General features: G+C 32.6%; 2 protein-coding genes and 3 non-coding genes across 8 annotated transcripts; 3 read left to right on the forward strand and 2 right to left on the reverse strand.

Moving 5' to 3' along the window:
- The first annotated feature begins 1040 nt into the window (after positions 1-1040).
- Positions 1041-3747, forward strand: LOC123708728 (heparin sulfate O-sulfotransferase). Its single transcript, XM_045659577.1, has 5 exons — positions 1041-1360; positions 1430-1733; positions 2193-2331; positions 2450-2547; positions 2772-3747. Exons 1-5 carry the CDS (start codon positions 1249-1251, stop codon positions 3139-3141), a joined length of 1023 nt encoding a protein of 340 aa, XP_045515533.1. The 5' UTR covers positions 1041-1248; the 3' UTR covers positions 3142-3747.
- Positions 3748-4945: 1198 nt separating this feature from the next.
- On the forward strand, positions 4946-26681 carry LOC123708989. Of its 4 annotated transcripts, none has more exons than XM_045660053.1 (13): positions 4946-5566; positions 6127-6270; positions 6711-6821; positions 7643-7785; positions 9794-9976; positions 15937-16033; positions 17571-17776; positions 20158-20288; positions 20913-21132; positions 22421-22585; positions 23070-23190; positions 23597-23730; positions 23908-26681. In XM_045660053.1, exons 2-13 carry the CDS (start codon positions 6192-6194, stop codon positions 24022-24024), a joined length of 1707 nt encoding a protein of 568 aa, XP_045516009.1. In that variant the 5' UTR covers positions 4946-5566; positions 6127-6191; the 3' UTR covers positions 24025-26681. The 4 variants fall into 4 exon arrangements, with proteins under 4 accessions (XP_045516009.1, XP_045516007.1, XP_045516008.1 ...); XM_045660051.1 differs by having other exon boundaries at positions 4946-5292; XM_045660052.1 differs by having other exon boundaries at positions 4946-5292; positions 6714-6821.
- On the reverse strand, positions 10540-10613 carry Trnai-aau. Its single transcript has one exon. It is a non-coding gene; the product is annotated as a tRNA-Ile (tRNA).
- On the forward strand, positions 13018-13091 carry Trnai-aau. The gene has a single exon. It is a non-coding gene; the product is annotated as a tRNA-Ile (tRNA).
- Positions 16729-16802, reverse strand: Trnai-aau. The gene has a single exon. It is a non-coding gene; the product is annotated as a tRNA-Ile (tRNA).
- Positions 26682-26921: the final 240 nt, after the last annotated feature.

The following is a 26921-nucleotide window of genomic DNA, read 5'->3' on the forward strand; positions in this document are numbered from 1 at the left end:
GGGACTGACTGATCACTGAAGGAATATAGACAGAAGCCCTTCGATGCGATTTCTATGCAAGCTGAATGTGAGCCTCGTATGAATGATTACGATATTATGTGTAAAAACATAAAATGGTGTCTTTGTATATATGTAACTTATATACGTATTTGATACTTTTACTGTAATCCTACAGGACTGTAATCATGTAAATTCTAAAGTAGTACCTGTTCACGAAGATACATACTATACATTTTAATAGTTAAAATATTTCCTCGCATTTAAACTAGCATTTTAACTTTCTTATTTTTGCCGGTAACTTAACTTAACGTAACTTGGTATGGAATACTATTTTTATACGTCATTTGCCATTTGAATGTTTAGTTTATATAATTGTATATGTACAATTATACATATATTTTATTATATTTTACTTATAAAGTAGATTACACTTATATAGTAGAGAAGTAGATCAAAAGGCAGCAACTAAAGTAAAACAAACTAGATTTCCTAGGTGGTAATAATAAAGTGGTCGCTAAACAGATCCAAATACCTTTACTAAAACTAAATGGTCAAAAATGTGAAATGAAAGTTGAAAATATATAGATCGGCACTCCAATCTTTTAGGTCTAAGCCTAAAATATCTATATCTGTTATATAATCATTTGTTTTTTTCTACTAGGAAAGTAGGTAGGTCTGATATAAGCTCTCGACTATTTTGGGTGCTATGGGATGCCAATTTCCTCACGATGTTTACTTCAGACACAAAGTCATTGGTATAGAGTAATTGAGAAGTTGAAGTCATTTTGGATTAATTCAAGTAGGTGGGATTAAGATAGCCAATATGCTTAATACTTCACTATGCAGTATTAGCTATCGATTATCAAATTGGTAATCGATCCACTTCTATTTCCTATAGTTTATTGACTTTGACATAAAAGACTTAACAGTTAACTTATGTAAAATCAAAAGCCGTTACTTATAACTAAATTCATAAGCTGTAGTATTTACGATTCACGACGTTATACTCTGCCTGTGCTAGTCTGTGAGTGTGATTATAGGGCGCGCATCAAAGTGTCATACATTGCATCAAACATATTTTCGTGTTGATTGTTGATTTTCTAACATAGAAATGAAAATAATTATGTTAATTTTGCTGTGTGGGTGTTGCGAGTAGTGGGAAACGAATGTTTATATCTATAAGGAACTCATATAAAATTATGTCAGTGCTCATTTTCTTTTAGCTTTACGCGGTTGCCTCGCGATATTATGTTGAACATTCATAAATTATGGCTATTTTCTTCCCTATGCATTATTGTTATTGTAGTTTTATATTTCCAGTCCGAAGTAACTCGTCTAGAAGAAGGTTATCGAAAGCTAGGTGAGTATTTTAAGGATTTTATTCAGTGTCTTAAATAAAATTATTTCTAATGCTCTTGACACATTTCAGAATACAAATTAGTTCAAACGCATTCGCAATCTCGTCAGTTTTTCCCGAAGCCGACAGAAAAAGATGACGATGATTTGGTCGTTATATACAACAGGGTACCTAAGACTGGGTCTACCAGTTTTGTTGGTGTAGCATATGATTTGTGCAAGAAGAATCATTTTAAAGTTTTGCATATCAACATAACCGCGAACATGCACGTTATGTCACTAAATAACCAGTATAAATTTGCCCAAAATGTGACAAAGTGGCAAGAGATCAAACCTGCACTATATCACGGACATATGGCATTTCTCAACTTTGATAGGTGAGAATCCTTTCAAATTTGTGTACATTATATATAATTATTATATTATATTACTTATCTAAAAGCATTATATTTTACAATGAATTTGCAGCCTGTTACTGCTTGTTGGACTTTAATTTAGTAGTAAGGAATAATGGAGCATTTTAATAGGCAAAGAATTATTGAAGACTATTTCAATAACTTTATTAGTCACAAAATACAAATATTTAGTTTTTGTTATACAGTCAAAATCTATTATAACAACATCTAAGGGACTACTCATAGTTGTAAAAGCATATAGTCAAAACAGCCGATGACATTGTTTTTAAGTACCTAATACTTTTACCCACCGGGTCCTTTGATTATGGTCAACATAAATAGTCATTGAAACCAGTTTTGACTATATTTGTATAATTAAATCAGATTGCATCTAAAAACATGTAATTACCCATCTCCACCATAATCACAATTGTGCTACAGGTTGGGTACAACAAGAAAACCCTTATTTATAAATTTAATAAGAAAGCCGCTGGATCGGCTTGTTTCTTATTATTATTTCTTAAGACATGGGGACAACTTCAGACCTCATCTTGTGAGGAAGAAACATGGAGACAAAGTGGTAAGGTCCTTTATTAAATCTTTATAGTCTGCTGTAGTTAAGTAGATGCTTATAGTTTTTCAAAGGTTGTAATAAGAATTTCATGGTTTATGTTAATGGTAAATAAATGTTTTTTCAGACATTTGATGACTGTGTTGCAAAAGGACAGCCAGACTGTGACCCAAGCAACATGTGGCTGCAGGTACCTTTTTTCTGCGGACATGCTGCTGAGTGTTGGTTAGTATTTTAAATTAATCTGAGTACATAAGACTTAACTTTTACAAGACAACATAATGTGTGCAATTCAATGTTTCTTCTAAAACTTAGGCATGGCATGTTTTATTCAATAAATGTAGTGAAGTTTAAATATAAACTACTACATGGACACAGAAACGGTTTTTAGTTTTTGTAGACCTTTTTTACACACAATAGAGAAATATTTTATATTTGTATATTTATAGGAAACCTGGAAATAAGTGGGCATTAGATCAAGCAAAGCACAACCTCATTAACCACTACTTATTAGTAGGAGTTACTGAAGAAATGTTAGATTTTATCTCAGTATTAGAGGCTGTACTGCCACGGTTCTTCAAAGGTGCAATAGAGCATTACTTAAGTAGTAATAAGTCCCACTTGAGGCAAACAAGTTCAAAAATTGAGCCCACATTAGAAACAATAGAACGGATAAAGAAATCTGATATATGGAAGATGGAAAATGAGTTGTACGAATTTGCATATGAACATTTTAAGTTTGTGAAACGGAAAGTTCTTATGAAGGATGTGAATAGTGTACCCCAGATTTATTTTTATGAAAAAGTGCGTCCAAAGTGATATTGAAATTTAGGTTTACAGCCTAATGGATAGTTGTATATTTTCTAATCTGATTGATTTGTGTTGAAAGACTGTACTAGTATTCTTAGTATAAATTTATTTTGTTACTAAAAAACTGGTAGGTTTTGTATTTATTTATTTTATATTAATTTCTATAGTTTATTAAAGTTTTTATACATTATGTAAAACTTTGTTAACTATAACATTGTAGTTAAATTTATAGCACTAGTCTATACCATATTGGTAACGAAAAAAACATTCCATTAGTTATAATTATTTGTAGAAACTTAGTTATGTTTGTAGAAAGTATTATGTTTGTATATTTAACAAAAAGTTATGTGTGTGATCAATTTCAATAGAAAAAAATATTTGGTTGAAATAGCACAAAGATATGTATGATTCCCATTCTGTACTCTACCTTTAGTTTGAAACGAAATAATATTAAATAGCCATTGCATACAATGGTAATACTATAAATTTAATTGTTATATATTTAGGAAGAATTTGTTTTAAAAAATGACTACTTAATTATAGAAGTAAGATTTTAATACTATTATTAATTTTGAAAAGACGAATAGTAAAGACACTAATTAAAAATATGGTTTCACAGCTTATTCATATAATATATTATTATATTATATGAATATAATAATATTATATAATATATAATACATTAATGGACATAATGTACTTATTTTAATTATTAACCTGTTATTGTTATTTGTGTCAATTTATTGGTTCCTAAAAATATTTTTCTTTTGTTATTGTCGTATAATAATTTTATGGTATTAGAAAAATATTACTTACCTTCATAAACATACCTGTATAGTTTTACTTTATTCATGTATGTTATGCTGACAGTATGTTTATGAATAATACACAACTTTCAATCATTTACATTAGGAAAGTATGTGAGAAAAGTATAAGAATTTGTTTTGTTAAAATAATTTCAAAGTGGCCTATATAAATGGCTTGCACCAGTTGTAACGCACTAATAAATTTTTTAAAAAGATATTTGCAGATAATAATCTGATCTTGTAGTCTAAATTACATCCAGTTATCCTAAATTATAGGTATTTTTATAAGTTAACTCAGAAACTATAACCACCTAGGGTAGTACCAATATCCACATCAGAAAGGCTCTGAGAGCACTTTTACGTTTTCCTGGGCCATAAGCAGTATATCCGTATAGAAGACAGCTATCCCCTTTTGCCTCTTAAACGGTATTTGTACACGCTCTTCCCGACTCCTCTCTCTTTTTCTTTCTGACTTGTTAGTAACAATGTCTTAGTTAAATAAAGACACACTTATTTTCAAATTTTAAGGACATACCCTTGTAAAGTAACCTACAAATCGAATTTAGTTCATACAATATGATACATCAGATCATTTATTATTCTTAAACCTTATTCTAAGTGTTTTGAGTGACCCAATAAGAATTCCACTTAATTGTAGCCTCAACACTGTTATTATAGTTAGAAGTTTGTTCTCTAAACATATCAATTACAGTCGTTTGTTTTAAATAAGTTATTAAGATGGCCTCTAAGAGTAGACTCTAAATATAGATAATTTACCGACTTGACCCTAATAGCCACAATAGTTAACACGAGCAAATACATTAAACGCACCCCTGCACGAGGCCTGCATTTAATTCTCCAAGTACCAGTTTCATTCAGGGGCAACCCCTTAATTATTCAATGTATCAACTATCCTTTTCAATTAACCGAAATATGAAAGTGATAGATAGACCTTGCGTTGTAACTTGTAAAAGCTTTCACTTGGGTCAGTTTCAGTCGCGCGTGGGAGTTCGAGTAGTGCGGACGTCCCGCGATGCCGGTCCGTTCTAAATTGCTGGCAGAAATGCTATCTCGAAGACATAACTTTCGAATAATAGAAAGTAAATTGAAAAGTTAAGGACAAAAAGAAAATGAGTTAATTTAATTTTTATATAAATTTTTATTTAATTCTGTTACTGTTTACAAGGTCACGTCCATCAATCGATAAACAATTAAATACGTGTGACCATATATCGGACTCGTGTTTTTGATATTATATATAAGTGCCAATACATAGCTTAAGGTTAAACTTAGTGATTGGAAAAGACATAAAAACTTTCTTCTTCATGGAATATGGGCATCTGTTTAGACACAGGTAAGGTGTTTTACCGCCAATTGCCTGGATAATACTTATTAATATTTTTAAAACATTGAGCGGAATTAACGTCAAATGTATTTTAATGATATCCACCTCGAATAACATGTGTTAATCTGTATGTCATTCAATTGGCGCTAATCATGGGAAACAAACATATTCTATTTGAAAATTGGAGAAGCGAAAATTAAAGAGAAAATTATGAAATGAATACAGTCGAGGAGAACTAAGTCGTAAAAGCAAAATCAATTTTTTTCAGTGTAAATAAAATAAGGTAATGCTAATTATAACTAGGATACTAATTACATCACAAATACATATATATCAAATGAACGCTATTTTTTTGGCTATTTGTCGATTTAAACGTTGTTGTATATAATTAGTTTTAGTGAAAAAAATTATAATAAATAACTAAACGTTTATTACAATAATTTGTCTAATTGAACTGAAGCAAAAAAGCGTTTTATAAGAGTGTTTCAATGTTTAAACATAATTACATTAACTGCATATTACAACGGCACATCTATTACCACTCTTCGCGGAAATATGATTTGGTAGAATTATAAGATAAACTAAAACTATGGTTGTTGCTATTTCAGGAATGTAAAATTAGGTGAACAAGTATTACTTATATTGTGTACAACATTATTTTCGTCGAATAAAGATATCCTCGTTTTACATCACGTAAAGAAGTCAAAAATGACAAAACATAACTGTCGTAATAGTGTTTCCCGGGGCAAGCAATGTGTACTCTACTCATCCAAGTTCTTCTAAGGTTTACTTAGGTTATTAAATGAGGCAGTCAATCTCCATGAATATTGATTTATGCTGTAGAACAAAACAATGAAGAATTGGAGACGGCGGAACGCAGTCGTGGCAGCACCAGGCAGACTTCTCCTATGGGAGCTAGCTTCCCCATGCAGAACTCGAGTCACGTTAAGTTTGAACCACCGAACGTTCCAGTTATATTTGTATTGGGTAATTGCTTATTAACAAATTGTAGCACGATATTCCTTATAAAACATAATATAGGACTAACTTTTTGAAATGAACTATACCTGATCTAAAATACAGATGTGAACTTGGAACCTTAATCATTTTAGGTCAGTAGTAAAAATGGTTCACTGTATTAATAGTTAGGAAATCTAAAATAAGTTAGAAAGTCTGACGTGAAATGGAAAAGTATGACTTTGTTGGAGCCGTACGTAGAAAACGGATATTAGCTCATCCAAAAATTGTCTGAATCAGTTTTTCATATTGTTTTATAATTTATTATTTTGATACGGCCATATCAAATATTGGACTGTGGTGCTAGACAAATGGTGACCATGAAATATGAGCGTGTTTATTTACACGACACAAGAATATTTCTATGTCTAGTAGGACGTATGTAATTGCTTAGTAATAACGTGATCTAGGAGGCCCGGGCAGTGGCAAGGTGACACACTGTGACAACCTGATGCAGGAGAGACGTGGCCTCGTACATATCAATATGACAGATTTACTGCAGCAGTACGCTATTGGCAACGGTAATATACTTTTAAAATCTTATTAATGTTGCTGAGAAAAGACACCGAAAAGAAGATAAAGTAATATGAGCCACAACTTTTGTCTTTGAATCTTACTCTGCCCTGTTTTTGACTGATTGATCTAGACATTGAGATCTAGATTGCATTGTCTATGGTTTTTAATTTTATTTTTTATCTGCATTGAATAGACCAAAAATTATATTCCATCTATCATCACATTTATAATTTACGTACTGGATAGTATTAGATAGTATGTTATATATATTTATAATAAGTAGATAATTATATAATTTGTTTCGTTTTATAAAATACATTAATAGCCATTACCCCATGCACCAATGATTAATAGTGTTCAAGTACAGACATAGGCACACAAAATTGCGTCCCTGACACTAAACTGGAATTGAAGTAATTCTATAGTACGTGAGAACCTCCATCTGTTAGTGCTTGTGAATCACTTGTCTTGTATTTCAGTATATATCGATTTATCGGTCTGTTATTACTATTTTTATAAGGTAAAGGAAGGCATTTTGAATAAATGGAACAATAAAATTGTTACCTTTATGGAATTAAAAAAAAACTTTATGCTCTAAAGAAAAATAGAAATAAGATAACCTAAGAAAGGTCGTCAGTCTACATCAGTACTGCATGTATAAACAAATCGTCTTTAACGAATACAAAAGACAATAGACAAGACAAGGAAGTCTTCGTGAGATTTTTTAAAACAACTTTAGCGCATATATTTTCATTATTTATATAGTACTTTTCGAGAGTTTTAAGAATTATACCATGAGGGATTGAAGCTTTATTCATATATCTAGACATGCAAGACTTCGGTACACTGTCAAGTAAAACGGTGACAGAGGTGCTGATGTTGGAGATGAAGATGGCGCCCACCGCTAAGACCTACCTTGTGTCTGGCTATCCACGGTCTATGAGGGATGTTGCAGAATATTCAGATAAGGTAATAAATATGTAACATACGAAATTACATTAAAAGGCAGGCAACGTGGCATTGATAATGTCCACGGTCGGCGGTATCACTTAACATTAGGTGAGCCTCCTGCCCGTTTGCCCTTTTCTATAAAAAAAATTGTACCGTTTTCAAAAACGCAATAGAATCTTTTAACCATTTTTCGGTATTGGGTTTGATGTTTTTGACAGCGCTTATGTTGTGCGTGTGTTGACAAAGCTTAAGGCCTTGATAAAGCCAGACATGGCTTTAAGATAAGATAGAGCTTGAAGAAAAGAGAAAAAAGTGATTGTGTCGTCGAAAACAATAACAGTTTTAGGCGGTATTTAACTTAACTACTCTTTTACAGCTGGACATTTTGAAATAAATACAACTAAGTTATAAATATAGAGACAAAATTCAAGTCATTTATTAAAGTAACTTATCACTCAGCGATATCGTATCGTATGTATTATTCAAAATTATTATCCACACCTTTAAAATCCCTCGTCGCTTCTTTATTTCTAAACATCGATTAGGAAGTTCCGTTAAATAAGGAACGACCGTGTCAAGGACGAAGAAATTTAATAATTACGTTATTATAGCCATTTATTTTGAAGGTATTTTATAGGTATAATTTAAAAATGCCATAATGTTTATAATAAAAATATCATAATCGAAGTGTATCTAATTGTTTGTTTTCTGTATTTATTTTAAACGTTTTCATGAATTTGACACGGTATTAAATAAAAATGTTGCATTCTTCGTGAAATACTAAAAACACTTATAACGGTTACGTATTCAAGATTTTTCATTTGAATAATATGCATACTTGGTATAAGCTGGATTACATTTGGAATCCAAATAAATTTAAAATGAAGAAATAAAAAAGAATAGACATTCCATGAAGCATTAATGGAGTTGTTATACACTTTCTTTAAGTCAATGTCAATCTCAGTGGCGGATTTACCAGCAGGCTTAGTAGGCTGGAGCCTAGGGCGGTAGATATTTGGGGCGGCAAATTTGGGGAGCGAATTTTTCTTTGAACACATTTTGACGTTTTCAGATGTTATGTAGATAGAAGTATGCCACAAATTTTGCCGATGACTTTCACCTCTCACTTATCATTGTATATTTAGTGTATATCCATATTCTTGGGAAACTAGCCAGAGTAAAATAGAAATCCACATCAGCGCCCTCAGCTCACGCTTTGTATAAGTGAAAATGCTGAAACTGTATGTCCCTCTTCCTTTTTTCCCTTACCAACTTATACGTGTTACCTACTGGTTGGAGGCTGCGAACTGGATGGTTAAAATTATTTTACGTGCAATTTCAACGAAATTGTTGGAATGTCAAAATAATGTAGGACATGAAAATTGTAAAGGCGAGGGAGGCAGAAATTTCACAAATTTCAGCAATTTGAAAATTTGTTAATCCGCCACTGGTCAATCTTATATAATTTCTGTGAATGGCATGCTTAAAAACGCTTTCATGGAAGAGTTAACTTGTTAAATACAATAAAATATAAATTGTAAAATGCATGTAAAATTTTATATTTCTAAACCACTATTGATATAGTTTTAGTAAAATTATAATTCGATAGCACATTGTAATGCGTCACATAATGTCACTGAACACGCGACGGTTAATCTGTTAAAGCCTAACATGCAATTTATTAAAATTGCCCACCAGAAATAAAATGTTTCACTATTGTTAATGCTACAAGAAGCTTAAGATAATTGGGTAAAAGCCTACATTGTATAGGATTGGTTATTGAGTAAGTTTCAGTAACTTCTCTCGTTCTAGCCATTATCAGCTATGCAACTATAAATTTGTTTTAATATTAGTAAGGCATTCTTCGCGTTCTTGCTATAATTCTTAATTTTCTCTTGAAAAACTAGCGAAAATGTGCTCCCAACACATATGTAGATAACTCTTTGGGAAGAGATTCCCAGAGAGTACAAAGTGTTACAAAGCTTGTGCAGTTCCCAAAACATTCATGACATTTTTTTACTTTTAGATACAAACAATTAGTGGTGTGATTCTCGTGAGCTGGCGGCAGAAAGTTCTAGAACGACAAATAGAGTATGGGGCGCGGCTCGGCCACGTGGTGCTCAGCCTGGCGAGGATGGAATTAAACAATTTCTATAAGAATGTGATGCCCGTTGCTGACTATTTTGATCAGAGCAATATGCTTGTTGCGGTAAGTAAGCATAAAGCCTTATAAAGCTAAATTAAATGTATCTCTACTGTATAAGCATTCCTTGTTCATAACACAGTATACATATCGTGATTCATGTTCCCTTTGCATTTTCTATACTTCTTCTAACATTCGTTGCCTGGAAGAGATCGCTTCACAGCGATAAGGCCTCCTTATTGATTAAGTGTTTTTATTGTACTGGTTTGTAATAAGTAATAGTATTTATTAATTTTATAATAACATTTTAATTTATTATTCCTTTCTTTCTGAATTGTATGATTTGCTGATTTGTAACATTTAAAACTGAAAATTAATATATTTTTAAGAATGAGTTTTAGAAGAGTTTAATTGGCAGTCTGGTTTTTGGCATTATTTTGATTATATAGATTTAAAAAAGAAACAATTTTGTCCATCTAATTGATGAGCTACACGGAAGTTTTACGTCCTACACATGACTGATAATTTTTATCCCTTCGATCATACTAATCAGATTTCTTAATCCAGGTTCGAAAACTATAGGCAGAAATTATGAATTGTGTTCACTGCAAGTGAAAAAAGAAATTATGTGGCCCATGAGGGGATCGAACCCGCGACCTTCGCGTTATTAGCACGACGCTCTAACCAACTGAGCTAATGGGCCGATGTTTGAATACGTGAAAAAATTAAGCAAAACAACAATTTTTAATTTATTATTTAATGTTTAATATTAATAAAACATAATATACAATTATTTGATAATTATGTTTACTCTTATTAACTGCATACAACAACAATAGGTTATTTGACAGTATAAACAATGTTATTGAAAGAAACCTGTATGAAACACGGCTTTAAATTATAATTTTTTCAAAATATCCATATTTAATCAAAATATATATTTTTATACATCAGTCATGTGACGTAAAACGGTGCAAGATTATTTAATTATCGCTTACAAATAATGTATTCGGCACTCTCATCCAAATATTGTTTTGGGGATTAATTTCGTCGGAGATATAGTAAATAATCTAAAATATTTTTTTAAATCTTGTCAAAATATTAGGTTGGGGAAAAAGTATTTTCGCATATGTATGTATGAACTTGTAATAAAATCTCTTTGGCTATACTATTTGTATATAGGTATTATTAAAAGTTTAAATTTTAAAGAAGATAATTCCAAATTCAAATTAGGAAAATGTGTGATTTTTATTAATTTTTGCACTGTCAAGATGAGTGAATCGTATGAAGAAATTCAAATAATTTTAAAATTTTACTACAAAGGTAAAAATGCAACACAAGCCGCGACAGAAATTTGCGATGTTTATGGACCTAGTGCAGTTTCAGTGAGATAACCACAAATTTGGTTTAAGCGTTCCAATCCGGAAATTTTAACGTCAAAGGTGTACGTCGCTCTGGTCCGCCCTATTACGGATAAAATAGATGCCATTTATGAAAAAGTGGAGCGAGATCAGCGGATCAGTAGTTACGACGTAGCTGAAGAACTGGGAATTGATCACAAAACAGTTATGGCGCATTTGAAAAAAACTGGGTACACAAAAAAACTCGATATTTGGGTACCTCACGAGCTGAGTGAAAGAAATCTAATGAACCGTGTACTCATTTGTGATTCTTTATTACGACGTAATGTAACCGAACCATTTTTGAAGAAGCTGATAACTGGTGGTGAAAAGTGAATCACGTAAAACCAGAACGTGCGAAAAAGGTCGACGTCAAAGGCCGGTCAGGCTTCACAGACTGTGGCGAAACCCGAGTTAGCTCGCAACATGGTGATGCTGTGGGTGGGATAGGAAGGGCATTGTTCATTATGAGCTGTTACCACCAGGCAGGACTTTCATATAATTAAACTATATAATAGTTAATCCCGCGGTTCGTGTATTATAATCCAATACAAAAAAAATAGGAAATAATAGTTTTTCCGTTACTAGGGTTGCCTGGAAGACATCGCTTGTCAGCGACAATACCGCCCGTTGTTTCCCTTATATTTTTATAGGATTGATAAGGAAGAATATTAAGAAGTGAAGAATATTCCTCTGTAACTGTTCTCTCCATAACAATAGCGATCCATTACACCCGCGCGGCGCTACGGATGTTGAGAGAACTATATCGAAATTGCATACAAAATCGTTACAATCGCTATAAGAAAAGATTGTCATGTCATTTCTGTGCCAAAATCCAAGATGTTTTTAGTTTTTTTCTCAATCTTACTCGTAGAGTACCGGTCCCAAACAAATACACATTGTGTCCAAGTTGACAAATCGAAGTCCATGAATAACACAAGCCTTGCGTGACCCCATATCGATTGGACGAGCAATGTCAATGATACCTGTATGTCTCATTATATGCAACCTCTACCCCAACCTTCGTGCTAAATTGACAAGTATTTAAAAAAAATAATGCGCTAATCAATATTAGCGCGAAACTGCGTTAAACTGGTAATATTTCGATAAAGTATGTAATTATTATATAAATCACGATTATGTCCTTTAACGAAGATGTATATAAATATTTAGTAGCCCCCTAAAGGGGTTTGTCTTGCCCGAACACTTAGATAAAATGAATTAGAAGTTAAGAAGAATTTAGAGAAATTTGGCAAATATGACAGTTTACATGTTTATTGTTGACAACTAACCTTAATGTAAATGCTTTTCATAGAAGTAACCGCCTACGTTAAAAACCCAAGGCCGTAATGATTACAATTTATAATATTCAAGCGCCAAGTAGTTTAGCTAATGGGTAGGTAAATTTCCACAATTATCCTCAATTTTCTTGCATACGTGAACAAGACGAGCGCTTTATTGGTCTATTATTTTCTTTGTATTTGTTTTAAACCGCTGATGGATGGTATTGGTCTTGGCTCAAGGTAAAAATATAGTTTTACATAACATTTATTTACCTTAGACATTATTTCTTTTCGATTGCTTAAATTACCATCAATTACTGGCATATTTATCGTTAAAAACCTTGTCAATAATACGGTAAGCATGGTTTGACGCAAATGTTTACCATAATTAGAATTATGAGTGCGGATTCGAAGTCTCGTCACAGGCCCATTAGCTCAGTTGGTTAGAGCGTCGTGCTAATAACGCGAAGGTCGCGGGTTCGATCCCCTCATGGGCCACTATACTTTTTAAATATTTTTTAGTAGTTTTTAGTTAGACTTCTAAATATAGTTTCTATCTTTATCTTCCACGATCATAATTGGTGTAGAATATATTAGTTTTTAAATATTAAAACATACAACGTTCACAAAAGAATTATTGTCTAGGTAATGATTACATGTGTCAAGTTCAAGCAATACGAATAAAGAAATCTATAAACAATAGTTGCACTGTGAGAATAAACAGCTGCAACTTTCAATTAAACTTGCATGAAGGTAGAGCTGTAAGGGAAACCATTATATGAACGTATAGTATTATTTATACCTACAGGTTACGCAATCAATGGTAGATTTTTAAAGAAGCAGCACTTTTTGCTGTGCTACCATCGAAGCTGTTAATAACGTCAAATTATTTGGAACTTAGTAAGCGAGTAAAACTTAAACTATTAATGATCAGCACTCATAACTCGTTTTTACATACACTCAACTACGTATGAAACAAAAATTTACTTAGTTACTCCATATACATATATATATAGTACAAACTCTGGTTAGAGGTACTGATAATATCATTTTATAGTCAATTGTTGAGTTTGAAGTCAAAAAATATGAAAGTTTGAACCAAATTATAATTGTCAAATTAATTGAACGAATGATCGTAAAATATGACGTTAAATCAGAAAGTATCTTCAACAAAATGGTGGATGAAATGTTAATTAACGTAAATATCAGGTCCTTATATGAATTTGACTTTTTGTCGAACTGGCAACTGGCAACCGCCTTGACCGCAAATATCTCCTCTTTGGTTAAGAATTTCAAATTAATTTTTTTACAGCTATTTACTCGTGCATTTATGTTTTCGTGCGTTGCGTCACTCTATTTATAAAAACAGACTGCTCCCAAATTAGAGGAGCTTCTGTTGGTATGTCTAAGACATCCACCGTACTCCCCGGACCTTGCTCCGACAGATTACAACAAACATATCATAGTAAAATAACGTCTTGCAAGGTTAAAAATTCTAGTCTGATGGGGCAGACGAAGCCGCCTGTATTGATTTTATTAATTCCCGTTCGAATGGTTTTTTTGAAAGGGATCAATGAACCTATAAGATGGCAAAAGTATATAAGCAATGGTACATACTTTGATTTATTAAATATATTCTATTAAAAAAATCTACTTTTTGTTCCTCCCATACAAAACACCAATTTCAAACGTTAGAACCTAGTATAACAATGCCGTCTCAATTCGTTTATTGTTCAATTAAAATGTGCTGTTTTTTGTGGTTAAGGATTTTAAGAAACTTCAATAACTAGATCTGTCTTTCGTTACAAACCCCCAGGCAACTTACTTTCCCCAATACGTATTTGCTACAAGTCGTAGATTAACAATTTAAAAAATACATAATGTGTATGTATTACGACTACAGATTACAGAGACAAAGCAGATCAACATATAATTAATTTCTTTAATCTATGCCATATAATCAAACCAAATTGAAATCATGCTTTTAAGCAATGGTACAAAGAATGGTGAAACTTGTATGACTCACGTACTATGTTATTTCTGAGTAAACTGATAATTAGTAGTTCAATGCTTGTTAAACATTTATAGTGGGCGTGTATAGCTGACTATACCTAGATATTTACTGAACTCTATTGTTACGAAGAATTATGAATTTTTACTGAGTCTCGTTCCTTATACTTGTTTGAATGTTTGATGAAGTTACTTTGAAGGTGGTCATAAACATTTATGATTCTAGCTTCAACATATTGAGGTCATTTGTAATCCGTATCCTTAATAATTTTGAGGTGTCTTATTAGATTATTTTAACATTCTCCTCATATCTCTCTATCCTTTCTCTTAATTCAGCTCAAAGTGGTTCCCGTAAAAAATGAAAAACCAACCCAGATGGAAATGTTTAGTTGTCACCAGAAACAGGGATAGAAGAAATTTGAAGAGCTTTTTTGGATGCCTTTTTAAATATTAATACATAACGACGACCTCATCAAGGTTATTAATGAGCTGCTTAATATTGATTTGAACACATGTAGATGTTGATGACTCACAGATACTAAGTAACCTATCAATATGTTATTATATTTGAGTCATTGATTATTTTTAGTAATAGCCTTTTTAATATTTTAAGGGTGCTACGAGTATTTACTTTGTTCTGTAAGTTTTTAGATATTTAATGCTAAAAGCTCTATTCGAAGCTAATAATCCAGTGGTGGTTAAACCAATTGACACACATTCTTAAGTTAGCCCTTCTTATTCTCGAACGTGTAGTTTCAAGAGCTGTCAGCTTTTTTCTGTGTGAAAAAAATAATCAGTGGCGCTACAACCTTTCTACGCCTCAGATTTCTGTATCAGTTTCATGATCATTTGTCAATCTAAAAGGCAAGTAGGTGATCAGCCTCCTGTGTCTGACACATGCCGTCGACTGACCGGGTGACCGGCATGCCAGTTTCCTAAAGATGTTTTCCTTCACCGTTCGATCGAATGTTAAATGCGCACATAGAAATAAAGTCCATTGGTGCACAGCCGGGATTGAACTTAGGACCTCAGGGAAGAGAGTCGCACGCCGATTCCACTAGACCATCACTGCTCTCTATCTGTATGACGTTTCACTTAGTATTGTCTTTGGTTAACATAGCTTTTACACATTGAAAGAAAACTAATTTTTAACCGGATTAAAGCTGTTTGACGTTTCACTTATTTCACAGCCCAGACTGACTGTCTTGAGATACGAATTCGGATATTGACCTATGTTCTTCTTTACCAGACGACAAAAACAGGATCGAAACCAAGATGAGATCACATTCCACATTTAATTTATTTTTCAAAGTGATAAAATTCTTTTTTTTAGGTGAATGGTGAACGGAACCCTGATGAAGTGTACAAAGACTTTCGCGCTGCCGTTCTGCAGATACTAACATCCGTAGAAGATGAGGATATGAATGGTGGTATGTAATACGTATTATACATGTAAGCTGTTGCTTACAGTAAAATTATTGTATACTGATTTTCAAAAACTATTTTATTTTATGAATTTCATTGGGGTATATACATGTTTACACATAAATTTACCCATAAAGCTCTCGTGAGCGAAATCATCATTAGGAAACCGGCAGAACCAACAAATGTTGGGCACAAAAGTCTGATCACCTACTAGCCTATTAGAAAAAACAAATGGTCACGGAACTGATACACAAATTTGATACCGAGACCTAAGCTTGTGGCTCCATTGGTTATTAAGTAAATATTTATTCTTTCTTATACTTGAATTATTTTTTCGTAAATGAAGAGAAGGTCAGTAGGGTTTCGGAAGAATGTTCATAAAATAACACTGTTAAAGCTGCCAACCGACTGTATAGTGCAATATTGTAATTTGTATGGGAGGAACAAAAAGCAGAGTTTTTGATAGAAATATTTATATTGAATTGTTCTTAAATCTGATAGAGAATTATACAAAAACTAAGAGGACCATTTGATTTACCTCAGGACTGCAATAATATATTTTTTCTTTTGAAAAAAATTGCTCGTATAATTTAATAAATGCTAATAATATTTAATTTGCTTATATGAAAGTAAAATGTTTATACTGTTTTTACAGAACAAACAAATTCAAATTACTAAGAAATAATAATGCAAAAATTTGTGGCCCATGAGGGGATCGAACCCGCGACCTTCGCGTTATTAGCACGACGCTCTAACCAACTGAGCTAATGGGCCATTAGTGATGTTGTCGAAAATACGGTACCAATGTTACAGTTATCAAGATATAGTCTTTGAAATAATTTATTGCATAGATTATGTAAGGTTTAATCTTAATTTATCTATCCAGCCATAAATTTTGGCAACTATCGCGATGTATAGATCTTGGTATGTAAATATAAATAAATTCTTGTATAAGAACTAGTTTAAGATGAATTAAATTTTTATCACTATTCCTTTTTAATCCCTAATAATAGATAATTTCTTGCATCAATACAACGCAATTCGATGCAATTACGTTAAATTGCTGAGTTTGAATAAGGGGGAGTATATATAATATAAATATAAAAATATTTAGCTTGAAACAAATAGTACTACTTATAGTCTACGATCAAAAGAAGTTATTAGTAATAGTAGTCAAAGAATAGAGGTTTTTAATGAAGTTACGACAAATACAATACAATACAATACGAAATACATACAGCCTAACTATCCTTTCATATTATGATTTTTAAATCGAGACAGAATTTAATAAAATACAACATTTCTATATTGTTAATTTTTATAACTTTAATCTGTAATACTAAGAAATCAAGAAGTATATAGGAATATAGTACAATCAGAACAGAAATAATTAGTAGGGTAAGAGGTGGCCTTTTCATTCTTAAGCGATCCCAATGATATACAGTAATTTAAAGAAAAAACAAATATTTACTGCGTTTACAAATTATTACACATCTGGCAATTATGTCCGACATCCATTTATAATATTCATTTATTCTTCAGGCATACCGGGTGAAATACTTGGCGTTGAACCTGCACCAACAAGAAATGGAACTGAATTCCAAGACATTGATGTCGAATATATGCCAGTAACAACTCGGCCAATGCCAATTGTTTCGTCCAATGTCCCACAGAGCATACCACACGCCTTGCCACAGAGTATGCCAAAAGTCTTAGCTGTCAACGGTGTGGACCGTGTGAACTCAAGAGTAAGTGTTTTATTGTAAAACGAGTCGGATTTTTTCAAAGACGATGATTCTAACACGTATAGATAATTAAGAACACATTTCCTACATAGAGTTTTCATAGCCAGGTATTTTATTGTCGCTTAAAATTCTTGTTATGGCGTCCTCTTGTCTATCATCGCGTACTATACGGAACTTTGAATATGTTTGTTAGGTAAAAGAAAAACTGCACTAGATAGGATTCCCTCTGTTGTGGGCAGGTGTCTCTGCCATTTGACGTATTTTTTTTACACAAAACTACTAGTTACAAAAGAAGAATACGCCCCGTTTCAGCATGGGACATGTTAAAAAGATGTTCCTTAAGATTTTTAGTTAATAATATAAAGTTTGGAATCGTTAGTGAACGTTACGTTTTTAAGAAAGTGGTTAATAATGAATTAAAATCCATACTGATTCTGTCACTAAAACAGTGTTGGCTTCAGCATTCAGTGACTCTTATCCGTGAGGTCGTACATTCGATTCGATGGGCTTTGCGCCACTGGCGTTTGTGTTTGTGTCTATGTGTGTATCTAACAGTCGCTCGTACGCTGAGGAAAACATGAGGTAACCGGCATGTGTCAGATAGAAGGCTGATCACCGACTTATCTATGTAATAAAAGTTATCAAAGAAGCGGATGCAATCTGAGGCCAAGACCCATATGGGGTTCTAGACTTAGATACGGTCTGATATATATATAACTTTTTGCTTTTTTAAAATATATTTTTGCTATAATAGCGAATCAAATTTCAACGAAATTTAGTTCAAGGAAACTTGTTGATCCTAACAAAAGACTTGACCTTTAAGTTTTCGCAGACACAATTTGTTTACTTTTGTTCGTCATTTGACTTTGATTGATCTAATTTTGTTAATCTTTAAATAGTCCTATCAAGGACTAATACTGGCTTTGACTAATGGTCTTTCACATACGCCGCATATGATATTTTCAATTGGACAAAAGGGCGTAGCAGTTCTTAAAAAGCCGGCGATTTGCGAGTCCTTTGGCATTTAGTGTCCCTGTTTTATTAAAACAATTGTATTAAGCAACTTAACTGTCGGTACCTAATCGGTACATATTCCTTCGGCAGACTTTTGCTCGCTGATATTAAAGTTTTCTTAATTATATACAGTGTATCCTCCACGTAGCGTCCCTCAATTTAACGATGTACTACCTAAAGCGTCGAAATTAATTGTCATTGTATGGTTTAGCTTGTCTTCCATACATATTCTCTATATAGCATTACACCCACTCTCAATAACGATAATTGAATAATAAAGTACTTTCTAAGTTGCTAGAATTAGTAAAAACTGCGCAGCTGTGTACTAGGCCATTGAAATGTTACATGGGCTGAACATTTTTCAGAGGACGCAATATTACTTAGTCTGGCCATAAATACTGTTACAAAATATTACATTTGAATTTGGAATTCGTTATTTTTATATGATTGTGCATTTAATTTTCTCATTTTGGCGCCAAAACATTGTACAATATTTTGCGATATTAAAATATAATGGGGTGATAAAGAGAACGGAATCACTGTGATTGCATTACACAAAGTAAGTATGGAGCCAAATGCAATTTTTAAAACCATCCATACGCTTGGTATTAGTAAATGTTTGTGTACCGGGCTATTAATAGGTACAATGAGACCTGAGAGATAGAGAGCTATGTTTGTGACAGAAAAAGATCCGGCCGTCCACGTAGTGTTCATACCAAAAAGGCAGTTAAAGAATTCGAAGAAATCCTGTCCGAAAGCAAAAAAATTCTCTCGGGAGATGAAGATAGTACCTACAACCATGTCGCGTATTTTAAAAGATGACTTAGGACTTGTAGGATATAAGAGATGTACTGGTAATTTCTTAACTAAACATTTAAAAAAGAATAGGGTGGTGAAATCGAAACAACTAATGAAGCACGTAAAGGCAGGTCAGGAAAAAAAAATACGGATCAGCAAATTTTTTAAATTGAGGAATATTTTAACAAACAAAATGACCGTATTTCTGCTTAAGGCTCTAAGGAAGCTTACCAATTAGGCTTAGCTTAGTAGACAGAGTGCAACGTGGGCACTATCTTTAAGCTTATAATGACCCCCCCCCGCATACATGTCAAATAAAATTGCGTCATCTAAGAAATGTCCAGTTTGGCCCTCAAATTGTAACATTTTAATGGACTATATGTTCTTTTGTCGCTTTAATTATCCTAGCCCGCAATAAACTCGACTGTCGGCATCATGCATACAAATGGGGGCAAATTGGGATTGCTTGCACGTGTAGACTGTTGTTCTAATAAGTTGGAGTAATGGATTATCTATATGTGTTTTTATCTTTATACAAAAGATTAAATTGTGACATTACATTTTTATTCCAGCCTGAAGTAATAAGAGTTCGCGGTACCGCGATTGCTACTCCTACGCTTTGGGTTGTAGGTGGTCCGGGTAGCAATAAAGCCGCCTTGTGTCAACGAGCGGTGACACAAAGACACGGTTGGACCCTTTTCAGGTAAATTTGACGTTGGTTCGGGAATTTCATATGATATTAATCAGAATGAATCTGCTTCGTGTGGTACTTTAGGACCCGACAGATGTTGTCCTGTACATAAAAATAAAAGCCAGCAACCTGTAAACCATTCTCAGGTCCACTTGAACACACACAAAATTTTAGTAAATTTGAGAGAAGTATAATACGCACAGAAGATTTATGTGTATAAAGATTATACGAGTTTCTTTGACTAAATCGAGATTATACTTCTATTTTTTAGTAGTAATTAGTCAAGTTTAACATAATTAAATTAACTATGTAATAGTGACTATAGGAGTTTTTTCAGTTATATAACATTTCAAAAGTGTTATTTTTTGCTTGCTTTAAAAATTCAAACAATTGTATTTTTATGAAACCACCAATAGGCTAGACGTCGTCCCTGTGACGTATCATGCTTGTAACATACATTATGTTACGTATTATCCAAATTTATCCATATCTCTATCATTCTGCTATTCGCATTAAATTACGCAAATGCAATATATTATATTTGGATTACAAAGAGTATTTCGATCCCAAATAAACTCCAAGACAGACGAAGAAAAATGTAATCATCGAATCTAATTCTGACCTATAAATTACCAGTCTCGGCCAACATCTTCGCATCCTAGCTGATGCTGGAGGAGGGCCAGCATCCGATGGTGCCTTATCCCGTGCTGCGATCAGTGGGGGAGAGTTGGCACCAAATGACCTGGTCACCAAGTTGGTGACCGCTGCCGCTGTTGACGCAGCGAGAAGTGGCCATGGTCTATTACTGGATGGATACCCTCGGGATGTAGACCAGATGGACTGGTATCAGAATGAGGTTTGTTTGAACACACTTGTTAATTAATATCGTATATTATATAAATACAATAAATGACACCAAAAATATTAAATAATTTACATTTACTACGGGCGTACTTACTCTGTAACTTGCAATAGCGATATCGATCCCGACGTTTTTGTATGCAAGACGGAAAGTCCATTGGTGCATTGGGGATCTAATCTTCGACCTCAGGGTTTTAGGGCACCGCTTTAAGGTAGAAGGCATTATTAGTATAATATATATAGGTTATATTGATATTCCCTATTATTCATAAAATACTATTAGCCAACACTGCAAATTCCGATGTAGTTGTCTCAATATGCGCTGATGTCGCAACTAATCGGTACAAAAACTTATTATTAGGATCGGGTAACCTGTGTCTTTATTTGTTTGTTTAAGTAAAAGTAAATAAAATAAAGACATTAAAAGTAAATATATGATTATTACCATTTTTTAATTTATTTATTTTACAGGATAATATTTACAGGATTTTTAATATAATAAAATCGTGATATGTTACATTAGAAAAATCTGAGCAGTCTTGTTAGGAACGCAAAAATGCATATAAAAGTAGTTTTTCAACTTACTTTTTATATTGGTTGACGTTAGGCTATCTAATAACTAAGTGGGTAGTCCGTTTATTAGCCGCGGAAGCAAACTCCTTAACGTTATCTTGCCATATATGTACGTTGTTTGCTCTCGCTGTTGAGAACCAGGGCTGAGGTCTTGAAGAAAGCCAAGAACACCTGGCCACTGTTTTTTTAAAACGTTGATATGAGTCTTATAGTATTTATTATTCTAATTCTAGTAACCTGCTACTTTTCAAAGTAATTGTACGGGCCAGGGCTGTTCATTTTGGTCGCTCAGGCTTTCTTAGTTTTAAATCGTGGTGATTTCCTAAATCGTTGTAGTTACGCCCCGAGAGTATAGCCAGACGTAGGCACTCTCTTCCACTGATACATTGCATTTATTTATTTCATAGAAATGAACTTTTTATTGTTTCGCTTATATTCTGTGGTTGTACGCGAGTGGTTAATATAGAGTAACAATAGAATTTTCTAATGCACGGTGATGACATTTTGGTCCTTCGAGCCGGATTGAAAAATAAAAAATAATATAATGTATAAAGATTTTATTTAAAAAAAATTGTTATTTTAATTTCGTAGCATAATTTTTTTATTTAATTTTTTATAAAATAAATTTGGATAATTATCTGCATTTGTAGTCTATTTATCTATATTTTGTTTTATACAATGAGTGAAAATACAGTTAAAATACATTCCAGTTCAAAGTTCAACCACGTATGGTACTCTTGGACTGTTCGAAGCTGCAATTAGGAAGGGGCAGACGAGATGATTCTGTGGCTGCGTTTAGAAGACGACTCGAAGTGTTCCGTGAACTCAGCCTTCCAATGCTGAAAACGCTGGACCAACAGCATCGGCTTGTTATTGTATGTATTGTTTCGCTATAATACCAGTAATATTCGTATTATACTGATAAATAAACACGTTACCAAAACATGTAACACCGTACTTTAGTCAATGTTTACAAGGCTGAACATTCTTTTTACACGTATCTTAACTTAATAAAAATAAATCTTATCTCACAAATGAGAAAACTTATGCAACGGTTGGCTCAACAAGCAATATCTTCCAGGCAACCATAGTAAAGTATTTCTGAACCAATTCTATTCAGGTTTCTTTAAGAATAGAGCGTACAACGTAGGCAACGAGCGCAATCCCACTGGCATAGAGCGAGCGGCGGTATCACTTAATATCATATGAGAAAACTGCCAGTTTGCCACCCATCTAAAAAAAATTAACAACAACACAACATACAAACATACATATATTTTTTCATAAAAATAATGAATAATTTTAACAATAATGTTTGGTACTTATACTCGAATTATTTCTAAACGAACGAATTATCAGGTTGACGGCGATACTGAGTCAGAAGACGTTCAAGCAGAATTCACGAGGGTCCTTCTAGAGGAGATGGAGAAGGCTGAAGCCCTTGCTGAGATACCACAACCTGAGTACTCTGCTCCTAATGGTACAATATAGTATTATTTATAAAAAAAACATTTTGATATTTTTATTTTTTGTTTATTGATTAAATTATTATAACTGAGAATCATCATAAATTTGGTCTCCCTTTTAATATAAATTTTCCGCGATTTAACAATAATTCGAGTTACATTTCGAATCTAGATTATTTTACCTATATGGATGTAACATAGTTGTAATTTATTGATTATGATGATCTATTGAGGAATACTTAATAATTTTAATCTTATTTAACTTCGGGAAAAATGCAAACATCATGAAAATTAGTTTTGTAGTTATGAAGATATGTTTATTCATGTTAATACCTGGCCAGGAATGTATGGTACCTATATTTTTTTTAAATTTGACAACGTTTTTTGTGCAAATATTCTATTCTCTGAATGGTTTTACAGAAGCGATGTCCCAATTTACACAGGCGATATCCCGTATGGGGGCAGGATTGACTAATGGGGTCCCAAATGGGACCCACAAGGCGGTGTCAAATGGTAACGTTGGCAACGGATTCATTGGAATAAGTAATAATAAGGTATGTATTGAAGACAATGCGATCTTAAATTATTTAACAGCTAGTAGGAGTACAATGTTTATCTACCCTCTATTGACTGTATTTCATTATCTGGCTATCTCTATTTTTGTCCTTTAACTTGCAATTACTTTCCCTTTCTAGACTTAAGCGTAACAGGTCTTTAATATTAAATTTCAGGTGAAACCATTGGTAAACATGACACGCATCCCTTCTGTATCCCAAATGACACAAGATGACGTCAGACGGCTGTACGAACAAAGTTCGGGGGATATAACTGTCAATACACATATATAATATACGTGACAGCATCAATAGTGATGTAACATTGTCCGAATCAAAATAGAATAGGATGAGTGAATTCTATAACTAATAAATACTTATAAAAATTATACTATGACTAAATAGTCGGTAATATACGTATCAGGGGCTTGAGACAAAATCACTTTTCGTAAGGCATCACCCAGTAAACGACAACCGACAAACGACTTTGTATGAAAATAGTTACGTGTTAAAGGGGGAAGTCAATCCCATCGCATTCTAGCTATGGTCTATACTGTATATGGTAATATAGATATATAAATATATACTTTGTATTTTGTTTAATTTATGTAGTAAATAATTGGTGTATGTACATTATTAATAATGCATTATCTATAAAATGGATCCATAGACATATTAACTTCATTAAACCAAGAGCAATGAAACAAAAACTAATGGCGCTACAACCTTTTATGCCTAGGCCACAGATTTATGTATCATTAGAATTTCGTAGTCCTTTCTTATTTTCGAATAGGCAAGTAGGAAACCAGTCTTCTATGCCTGACACACGCCATAAAAATTTGGCTATAAGGCTGTTTTCTCACGTTTTTCCTTGACCGTTACAGCAGGTGTTAAATGTATACGTAGAAAGAAAAGTCCAGTGGTGGTCCATGATTTGAACCACTTAGGCCTCTAAACCATCACGTCTCCAGAGTTAATTAAAATTTTAATATACTAAATTCTTTTGATATAGACCATACGTCACTTATATACCTGGAAACCTAGACAAGTATTTGGCGCAAGTGTAATGTAGTTGCATTTTAATTTTTATTGAAGAAAGTTTAAACACTTTTAGCAAGACACAAATCCTGTATTTGAATTTTTAAAAAATCGTATAGTCACTTTATCGTCTTGAGAGCTGTCAAATATGTCAAACTTCATACACAAAGTGGTTTGACAGCTCTTAAAAATAGATTTTGGTGTGACATTTTAGAATACTTTCTTACGGGTAACCTTGGTACCTGAAGAGCCACGCCACAGTACATATTGAATTACTGAAAACCCGACTAAAGAAATATAAAAATTAATAAAACCTAGACATTTTCAGGTTACGGCTGGATATACAGATATTGTAGTAAATAAACAGAATATGTATGATATAAATGTATTTTAATTATTTAAAATATTATAAATTTATAAATTTTTACGTCGATAGCAGGTCACACCATATTTACCTCGGGCCCCGGTACTATTCAAATGTGTCAAACCGACTTACTGTCTATGGTTCTATTATAATCTATAATTTAGCTTAAGTCAATATTTATATGAAAATTCGTAAATAATATGGACCAAATCACTATAAGTAAATACGAAGTGTAATTTCATAACACATTAAATGAAAATGTTACCGTGTTTTATATACTTATTCTAAAAGCCTAGTTGTAGCCTTGGCTAATTGTTTATTTAGATCTAGTGATTAAAGCGAAGTTTAGCACGACTCACACAAAGCCTGTGCATTCTCAATCTTTGTCAATAAATTTAATTTATCTATGACCCTACAACTTAAGTATTTTTTAACAAGTACAAAGTAAGTTTTACTTGCCTTACACTTCTGCCATTCGCATTAGGCGAAACCAAATAATCACTTATTGAGTCGCTATTTAGTGATAATCTGCTCAGTACAGACAAAGTAATAATTGTACGACGATTATCTAAAATACACACATATTATAAACAACTATTTGTTTTAACTAAAGCACTTATTACAGCACACCTACCTTGATTTTGATGCTATTATCACGTCAAATATCACGCAATACGATATTTTATCCAAATATTTTAATAGCGTCAACAGAATTCATGCGTCAAGTGAAAAAATAAGAATGAACGAGTAATTGAAACTGTATTAACACATTTGTAATTTAATAAGTCGTAATGCAGTTGTAATTGTAAAATAGTTTTCATACGCTAAACGTGAATTTGTAAATCAATTTTTCTCACAAAAACGTTTATTATTCAAATTTCTCAACACGTTTGTCATAATTAGATGAGATTGTGACTCTCGGAACGTATTCAAAATAAGTCACTCATTTTTAATTGTAGTATAGTAATATCAATTAGTATCACAGGGGCCAAGTTAGTCTTAGTAGTAGAATTAAAATTAAAGATTCACTGCACTTGTAAATTAAATTTTATATTAATGACCAATTTAAGGTACAAATTAGATTGATTATATAAATTTAAAAAAATTAAGGCGAACAAGACGTCTCTTCATTACTGCTTCTCGTAAGGCATGATTGAAATGAAAAAAATGAAAATTAAACAACTTAGAGTAAATGACTCTTATTTTTTTTCAAGGATTTAAAGGTATGCCTTGTAATGTATCACAATTAAATATGCTAAATGTAATTACTTTAAATTGTGTATGCAACAGAGCGTTTATTTATACTCAGGAATTGTCGTGACATAATTAGAGTTAATCGAAGGAAGGAAAATCTTAGTAATAAAAGTTAAACAGGCAAAAATGATATGTATTTTCGGAAAGAAGCAAAATGCCTAAAAATATGTGTAAAATTTGAAATAGATTTTAAAGTAATCCTTAAGGTAATAATAAGAAGTACATAAAATAAACAAAGCAATTTGTTAACACATTGTACCTTAGCGCGTAGCCTTATTTGTATACAAACAATAAATAAGCACAATCATTTATATTAATTATTTTTCCTTTCATTGATCCTCTTGTTTTAAGTAACACACCTGAAAAGATCTCGATGCAATTTCGTAATTTCCAAAATTTAATTCTAAATTTGGGAATTCAATATTTATTCATTATCTCGAAGAAGACGAAACTCGCGGAAAGTTGTCTCTATAATTCTTTTTTGATATGCATTGGCTATCAACGAATCACATTATTATAATTTTTGCAATCTTAT

This window comes from Pieris brassicae, chromosome 4 (assembly GCF_905147105.1).
Source record: "Pieris brassicae chromosome 4, ilPieBrab1.1, whole genome shotgun sequence".
NCBI classification, from domain to species: domain Eukaryota; kingdom Metazoa; phylum Arthropoda; class Insecta; order Lepidoptera; family Pieridae; genus Pieris; species Pieris brassicae.